This window comes from Mytilus trossulus, chromosome 7 (assembly GCF_036588685.1).
Source record: "Mytilus trossulus isolate FHL-02 chromosome 7, PNRI_Mtr1.1.1.hap1, whole genome shotgun sequence".
NCBI classification, from domain to species: Eukaryota; Metazoa; Mollusca; class Bivalvia; order Mytilida; family Mytilidae; genus Mytilus; species Mytilus trossulus.
In genome coordinates, this window is record NC_086379.1 from 67472219 (window position 1) to 67481845 (window position 9627).

Below are 9627 nucleotides of genomic sequence, written 5' to 3' on the forward strand. Positions count from 1 at the left end.
TGAGCGTCACTGATGAGTCTTATGTAGACGAAACGCACGTCTGATGTATCAAATTATAATCCTGGTACCTTTGATAACTATTAGATAATTTTTTCAAGGGAATTGCTAAAATATAGGCAAAGGTGACTTTATTTGGTTGGAATCTAAAAGACCACACTATCATATATATTTACAACCAAATATCATATGGCATGATCATCTATTGAAAGTAATTTCAAACAGGATTGATAAAAATTCAAAACTGATTTGTACACTTCTTTCTTATGATGTGCTGTCTCATCACTGTGCCAGGCATGATAGAGGGTTGAGCATGGGCAAACATGTCTATGCAAGCAACATTCTATATTAGTCTAGTCTGTCTACGGCAAATAATGCATAAATCTAAACAAATTGCAACAGAAATGGTTTCAACAGTTTTATAATACCAAAGCATGACGCAATCATATATTAAAAGTCTAGAAAAATCGTACGATCGGAAATCCCCATTTTTGGGCTAAAAACATTAATTTTAACCAAAAATCGATGAAAATTGTGAAAAAATAAAAAAATCGGAATTTTAGCACTATGTTAGCCAGACAAATGTCAAAAACGAATAAAGATGACTAAAACAACTTCAAAGAACATTTCCGAAGTAAAATTTACAATCCAGAGTAAGAACTTATTGGTAGAATTAACCCTTTTAATGATAAAATCACAAAAAAAATGCAAAAAAATCGATATATTTAAGATTCATATATGGCTGTTGTCAAACGTTTTATTTTGTCGGCAGCTTTAAAGTAAAGACATTAAACACAATTATTTACAATTATTTGCGAATAGGAAAAAGAAAACAAACAGTAGTTTAAATGAAAATCTATTTATCTATCATCGAAATTAGCCCAAAATTACCCCTCCCCCAAAATAAAAATGAAATGAATTTCTAAATAAAATGTATTAATGTTAGATTTGTTACAACATTCATTGAATTAATATTATAAATTGCCTAAACTGTTCAATAATTGTTTACTTTGTTTTAACTTGGTTACTTTCGTTATCATCAAAAAGTATAAGAATGGTAAATACAGTTTCTGAAAAATTTATCTTTGAAAATATTTGATTTTGTTTCAAATTAACAAAAAAACAGACAATTTTGAAATAAGTCTTCCTAATGTATGGTTAAATGTCTCTGCAATGTACATGCATATTGATGCATTCACATATCGTCAATTTCATCGGGTTCTGTAATGTTACTTGTATTGGAACAATTCATTCCACGACATTCCCCACATGCTGGGGAACAGTCTATTCCGTGTTTACAACATGAGCATCGTTTTGTGTCACAATTCAATTTGCAATTACATCTAATTATCCTAAGAAGCCGTTCGGGAGCCGGTGGTAGTAATGCTCTAATTGGAAGCAATTTATTGTCCTCAACATGCCAACCCCAGTCCTTTGGATCTAATTTATCACCTTTCCCAATCCAAACTTGCGTTTGATGATACACTCTCATGCAATGTAGCTTAGCAGCGTCAGATGTTGGTGGGAGAGTGTGCACTTGTACATATATATTTCCAACGCAAACTTTAGAGGCAAATATTCTGTAACGCAGCATATCTAATGTTTCAACATCTAGTAACCCTCCATATAATGCAACAAATATTTGTTCACCTGCTTTATGAATGCTCTCAACATTGGACTCCTGGCAAAAGACAGCTGCATGATCTTGTAGTTTAATGTTAGTACTTATTTTCTTGAAAACAGTGCCCTTGCCTTGACCAAAAATACGAGATGTTGTGTCGCATCCGCTAAAGGCGTGTATGAATGGCAAAATATAGCAAACAAGTGGTCCAATTTTTCTCCTTGTCTCTGTTATGTCCCAAATCTTTATTTTTTGAGTGTTTTGCTTGGCTTCTGATTTGAAGTAAATCTTGTTTATGGCATCTTTTGAATGATAACAAAGCAGTATGAGTAGGTCAGTGTCCTCTCCTATGACGGTAGTTGTATGTTGTTTCGACTTTTCTATTGCTGTAAGCACAATCTTAAGATCAGCATCATCTTCTGCATGAATAACTTGAACATGTCCGTCTTTAAGTTTTTCTCCAAGGGTATTGATAAAGTGCTGTTTATTTTCTGAATTTGAAAGAAATTCGTCTTTTTTGGTTTTGATTGGTGTGTCATTGTTAAAATTGACTTTTGGAGATAGGATTCCTTTAGTACGTCTGAAATGAGTTACGTCTTTTGTAGTTGGAACTGATGGATATCCGTCAAACACAACAGTTGCATCTGTATAGTGATTGTTAACATAATTGACGTAAGTCATACATATGGTGTCAACTGTAGCTCCTTTTGCCCATGGTAAACGGTGTATAAGAGAACCACCATCAAGTACAAAGTGGGTTTCAGTTGGTGCTTTTGGTTTAAGTCCAATCAAATTCCACATATATTCGGCAAGGGTTGATTTTTGAGGCTCTCTTGGAAGGCCAGTGGTTTCAAATATTGACGAAGGAACTCCACATAATTCAAATTGAAATATCTCTGAAATATCTTCGAAAATACCATGTGCCGCAGTGGTGCATCTCTGAAAAAGGAGCTGTGAATCGATTCTAAGAGGTTCGCCGTCAAGTTTTGCCTGAACTTTGTTGCCTAGTGTAATGGCTTGTTTCTTTCTCCTAAACGTGTGGTCAGCTATATTCTTTCCTACTAGTTCTTGTAGAATGGAAGTTCCAACCTTTTTGGCATCATCTACATTCACGGTTTTATCAGCTACTACTCCTGTCTCAATGTTTCGTAGTGAACGGTCTACCTCTGAATCAATGAATGGATTACGACTTTTCAAGAACGTGAGAAGAGCTTGAATGTCGTTAGTGTCCTTCTTTTGTCTTGCATGTGTTTCGTCTTTGTGTTGTTCACTAGAAAAGTATCCTACTCCGGACAAATCCTGCATAGCTTGATTGATCTCAGCACATGCTGGCATGGACATAAGCCAAAGTGAACGCTGGCTTTCAGTCATTCCTCGTCCTCTCGTCAATCCACCCGCTGTTTTCACACTTCTCATTAGAACTTGCTCTATGAATAAATCTGAAGATATTCCAGCCCAGTACCTATTGCTGCGTCTGATGACATGATTCCCATTGATGAAACTAGCATAAACATCAGGATGGTCTTCGTCTAAAGATTGCATTGTCATTAAGTAGACGTATGCTGTTTTCGTGTACAGATTATGTCCAGATGCTGCCAAAAAAGGCAACATTTCTTGGATGCTTTGCAAATGAAGAGGCCAGTTACCGGTTCTCTCTGCTTTGATAAATTGTCTTAAAACCTGGACCATTTCTGAATACTGCAGCCACAACTTTGCTGTACGACTTTGCTTTAACATTTCCTGTTTTCTCTGGACCGTTGCTTCTAGGTTTTTCAAGACATCTGATTCACCCGCTTCTGAAGCTGACAGCTCTCCAGAGGATAATTGAGAATATAATTCATCAATTTCCTTCATTTCAGTTGTTTCAAGGGTTGAATTGGGTTCTTCCAAAAGTTTAGATACGTCAATATTAAATATATCTGCAATCAACAAACAATAAAGTGCTGTATCCACCAACATGTGACCTCTAAACGCTCTAGCTACAGCTTTTCCGCTAAGGATATGCGTGACGGCATTCGGAGCGTATATGAGTTCTAACATCTCTTTCAAACCAGTATTACTCATAAGATTCCCTATTGAGCCAAGGAAGCTCATCTCTGTGTGGAATGGTCCTAATCGTAAAACCATAGACTTCAAGGTGCTTCCTGGATTTTCGTTTTCAACAATTGATAAGGCTTTCCAATACAGAGGTTGATCAAAAGTCAAGATCGCTGTTATGTCATAACGCTTTGCTTGGTTGGCGACGAAGTTCAATGTAGAATAAATACATGTCATGTCCGAAGCATTCAAATCTATCATAGGTAGGAATGAAACTGATGATTTTCCTGGGTAGTCTCCCGTCTGAACCATCTGCATGAAGCCAGACCACATTGGTATTGGATACTTTAAAGGCCAAATAATAACCGACAGCAGGTCAAGACGGAAAGTCTTATCCAGTGTGTTTAGGTTTTTCAACTCAGCATAACTTAATTCAGCCATACGATCTGATTGAGGTTTGTAATATTTGATCTCTATCTTTGCTAATGCCTTTATTTCCTCGGTAGAAAAAGCTATTCTAGGAATGGGTTGTGTTCTCTTCGTACCAGGCGTAATTCCAGCTATTATGCCCATGCCATGAAAAGTGTTGAGGCCATCTATCGTTCTTGTGTTGTGGTCAACGTTATCTGCTACAAATTGTACAAAGCTGTTGCTTATATCGCCTGGAAGATCAACTCCTTGTACAGCTGCAGCACTTGATTCAAACTTCTGGACTTCATAGTATGAGGAACAAAATCCTAAGCTGTTCAATGTGGACACAAGAAATCGTGAAGCAAAGTTGTGATGCACCTGTACTCCTAGACCGAGTTGAAGCGGTGTTATAAGTGCTCGAGGTCGTGAGGCTTGCATTACTGCTTGTCCTATGGAAGCTATTTTCACCGATGGGTCTTTCTCAGAAAATATGTTAGAAAGAAATAACAGCAGGCTTTCGGGTAAGTATGATAAATTATTATCAACTGATGCAATGTTGGCTGGAGTTGGATAGATAGACTTTGTGGTATCTACAGATCGGATGTCGCTTTTTATCAGTTTGGCAGCTGCTCTGATCAAAGCTCTCTTTTCGTCATCTGGATTTAAGTTGCTTGGTCTCTGGTAATAGTCCTGAAGAATACAGGTCACGGTTTCACGTAAAGTTACAACACTTTTTCTACCTGGTATGTCTGTAATAATGATTTCATCTCCAAAATGTTGCTTCAATCTTTTCTTTAAATACATCTGACTATAAGCATTCCCATCACACATCTCGTCCATTTTTTCAACAAGATCTGATATGGAAATCTGTTCGTCGTCATGATGTTTAAGGAAGTCGACTGTTTTGTAGAAGCCGTCTTCTTGCAAAGCTGGCCTTCCTCTTTTGTTTTCAGGCTTTGCGTCTGGTGATATGGGAGAACGGAATACAGGAGTGTTTTTGCACGTGCGGAAGTTTACACTACATGCCTGGTGATAAACAGCATCCGCTGCATGGAGGTCGCTTACGCTCTCCAGTCTTCCGCGAACCTCGGCTGCCCAATCATCATTCCGAAGATCACAAGCATCTTGTATGCGACTCTCAAAATCATCAGTTCGAACCTGAAATACATTTTTGTCTTTTTTCTTGGAGTCTGTTGCTTCATTTCCACAGAATAAACAATGATGTTTAAAATCAAAATGGGACTTTGATCGTAATTTTGGAGTATTTGTATGAATTTCTCTCAAAACAAGTTTTTCTTTTTTGTATTTCTTTATGTCATTTGGATTGGTATATGTTTTCCTGCAGAGTTGATGGACAAAATTACCCTCTAATGCGGACAAACAGTCTCCTCTTTCCTGGCTAGCTTTGATGATTCCAAGACAACCTTTTTGTCGCAATTTGATCAGTGTTGTTGGGTGGTCATCTTTTAGACACACAATACATTTCTCCATAGTATAGATGAAGCTGAAAAGAAAAAGTACACAAATCATTTGTTGTTACATATTTAATCATTATAGTATATGTCATATAACATATCAAAACACATTAAAATATTATTCAGAACAACAAGAATAAACAACATCGACTCTTAATGAATAATGTTTTCTTGTCCGTGTGATGTTTCTTTTTTAGTGTGTCTATACACTGTAATTCATTTGTCCATTTCTCAACTTTTTATGGATTCTAGCTGAAGATAATGAATCATTTGAAAAGTGCCAAAAAGGGTGACAAGAAAAGTTGAATCAATAGGCTTAAATTGCGTCCGAGAAAACGAAAAGGACATTAAGACAAACAAGACAAACTATACGAAGTACACACAGAAACGAGCATATTGAACTTAAGTACAATTTTATTGTAAAGCATTAAAAAAAGTATACTATGTTTAATGTTTCCCCTTCTTGGAAATTTTCGATTGTGTTTTATTGTAACCTATTCCGTACATTTGTTTAGTTGACCATTCATTTTGAATTTGGTTTGAATTGACTTTTGATAGAACAAGATATGCAATCAAATATTTTTGACTCGACTGTGATAAAATATTTTTAATAAAATAGGCAATGCAGATAAATATAATATAGTACCTAAATTAGAAATTATCCGTGTGCTTAACAATTAGCACAGTGACTGTGGTTAGCTCCAATAAAATCATGATGCTAAATTGGACATAGGTTTCTTCAAGTGAAAGCTGAAATAAAATTACAAAATAGTTATTTTCGACAATAATTCATTAAAAAAGGAAGGAAACAATTATTTAAAATTATTTACTTGAAGAAAATGCAATAGAAGATAAGAATAAATGCTTTGGCTATAGTAATTAGTTCAAAATCGACAAAATTGCAATTTTTACTGTCCATTTTTGTTAATTTGGCGTTCCATACTTTTTTGTTTTCGTTAGGGACGAGTCTTACTACGTCCCTTTAAATTAATTTTATTGATATATTTTGGACTTTATTAGTTTAAATTTAATTGATTCTATGTAAAGGTAGTTGATTTTATTTATTTTCTTTAAAATAACAAAAATATAGTGATCTTTGTCGGTTGACCTGCGTCAAGAACTTTCGTATGTCTAATTCATTTCTTGACGCATTTTCGAATATGTAAATACACGTAAAACATAAGTGTATGTTAAAAAATCACTTACCAGCATAGTTTTATAATAATATAAATTTATGTAAGCGATTCTTTCAGTGATATCAGCTTCTATAAGTTGGTTTCTATAAATTCACATATGTAAGAGTCTTCTCCCTTTGTCAATATGGCGGACCATTTCTGACACGAATCGGCAGGCACATCACCGATATTTTTATTTTCAATTTTCACCGATTTCCGACCGTACGATTTTGTTAGACTTTTTTAACGGTAATGTGCTATGATAATCTCATATGATATATAAAAAATCTTTTCTGTTGCAATTTGTTTAGATTGAATCTGTAGACAGACTAGACTATATGTGCATGTCCTAAATTAAATAGGGGACTCGGCCTCCGGCCTCACCCCCTATGGATTTTACTAACCCTCTATGGATCCGAAGAATCAGTTATTCAGTGAAGGTCATTTTTGTATTATATTATATTGGTGTTTACAATTTTTTTTTATAATAACATTTTTTTTTTCTATTGTTGATTACCAAACAATTACCTTAACTAGCTAAATTAACAGAAGTTGGTTTCCAGAGGACAGTTGTCTCAATGGCAATCATATTACATTTCCTTATTTTCAATTTTAGCATAAAGAAAATAGTATTGTACACATAGAATTGAAAAAAGTTGCATGTGGTGTATTATAAATTCATAACACAAAATCAATCTACACACTTCAAAGACAAAGTCAAAACTCACTCTATTTCTAAAACACGTCCAACATGAAATTGTTTTGGCAGATCAAAGTCTGTTTCATACAGAGAGAATTCAAACTGATATTTCTCTATACCAAGGGTAAATGTTTGGTTACATGGATCAACAGTGAGGAAGAAATATATATTTCTGTTGATCAGGCCTACATGTGCACAACAGGTAACAGATGTACAGGTAGAATCCAGGTGGCATACTACATCATTAGGCAAGTCAGGTAATACAGCACTTGGGCAAGCTGAAAATATATAGGTATAAAACAATTAACTCTGGTACAGCTATAATCAAGGCGACATATACTACAACATCAGACAAATAAGTTAACACAGAACTTGGACAAGCTAAAAATATATAGGTATAAAGTAATTAACTCTGGTATAAATAGAGTCAAGGGGACATACTACATCATCAGACAAATCAGGTAACACAGCACTTGGACAAGCTGAAAAACAAAGGTGTATAACAGATAGCTGATGTGTAGTATCAATCAAAGTATCTTAAATATTCATACCTGAATTCCAGCCATTACTTTGTACATTACTGAATGCTATATCTGTTACAGGATTACAGCTTGGTTCTTGTAGGTATTCAGCTATACCCAGATCTTCTAGAAGTTTTGATGCCATTAAATCAGAGAGTTGTGATAAACTTGGTGATAAATCATGATCTGTCAGCCAGGAATTGAGTTGAAAATCTGAAATTTTAGATTTGAATGATAATACTTTTATATCTGCAATGTTCTTGAACCACAAAGAACTTAGTGTTGCTAACTAATAAAATCCTTGAATTGGCAAAAAACAGGGGCAGGAATTTAATTTAGCCCTGATATATCCTACTTATAAATCATACTTTTTTTTTACAAATTTTCAGAGTAATTAATAACATTTTAAAGTATGTTATTAATCATCAACTCAATACTTCTTCAATAAAAAAATCACAGGTCTTATATATATAGTTCCATTATGCCATGAATGTTTAAAATCATTAAAGTTGGTTAAGTTCTGGATGTTTACCACAGATGCTCTAAGGGTGTAGAATGCATATCATCAACATAAATGTGGATGGATGTACTGACTAAAGTCACATAGATAGAGGCAAGTATCTATAAAATGTACCTTGAGAGTTTAAAAAATACAGAATTTAAATGCATACCTGTTTTAACAGTTATAACATTAGTGAGGAAAAAAAAGAATGCACACATATGAAAAAGAATTTAATAAATTCTAATTACTGGGAACTGCAAATCCTCCTGTCCAATCACATGGCTGTTTAGATATTTTATAATCCTCAAATATTACATAGTTATATATACAGTCTCCATCACTCTCCAAGCAAATGTTTACTGTTAAATCGAAAGACAGCTTCTCTTCAGCTTTCAAATCTTTTATAGAATAACTGAAAATTAAATATTTTATTTACACAAATACATGTTTAGTTTTTTATCTACTGTTTTAAGAAATCCTATAAAATATCTATTTTTAATACAAGTACTTTTTAACAAATATAAAGTTCAAAGATGGGATCGCCCACTACAATATCAATAACAAAGATGAGGGAATGTAAACTAACCACCAATTTTGGAGAATAAAACTGCTGACTACACAAGCCTTTCTATGGACATGTCAAGAATTTTTTTTGTAAATAACACAAGGTATGGAAACTGGTTCCCGTCTGACTACAACACTTTGTTCAAGTGTATCGTAATACAAGCAGACTGAGTTGGTATGTAAAATAGTAAATATGTAACTGAGTGCAGTAGGCGGATATATAATCCACTTCCTTAAGTTCTGGTCAATGGTATCGGAAACATACCGCTGATAGCATCATTTTCCAAAACCGACATGTTTTACATGTTATGTTTTCCTAAACAAAATTGGGTCAGCCCAAGCCAGGCTATGAAGCTAATCATCTACCTTTTGTTTACAAATGTATGAAAAGAGGTCTTTTACATGAAATACCTTAGTTTGATTATGCTCCCAAGAGATATATTGTTCTGTGCATTAAAGTTGTAATCAGATAAAGATTCATTGATGACAAGGTTCTCTAGTCCAATACTAAGTTTAAGATTACAGATATCAATCAGCACATGCAATTCTACTGACATATCCAGGAGTGGTATATATAAACAACACTGGATCCCTGTACAGTAATCTGGTAACCGACATGCCATG

General features: G+C 34.5%; 1 protein-coding gene across 1 annotated transcript; it reads right to left on the reverse strand.

Annotated features, from left to right (window-relative positions):
* Nucleotides 1–352: 352 nt before the first annotated feature.
* On the reverse strand, nucleotides 353–6345 carry LOC134725647 (uncharacterized). Its single transcript, XM_063589637.1, has 2 exons — nucleotides 6188–6345; nucleotides 353–5570 (listed from the first exon to the last, which is right to left on the reverse strand). Exon 2 carries the CDS (start codon nucleotides 5555–5557, stop codon nucleotides 1193–1195), a length of 4365 nt encoding a protein of 1454 aa, XP_063445707.1. The 5' UTR covers nucleotides 5558–5570; nucleotides 6188–6345; the 3' UTR covers nucleotides 353–1192.
* Nucleotides 6346–9627: the final 3282 nt, after the last annotated feature.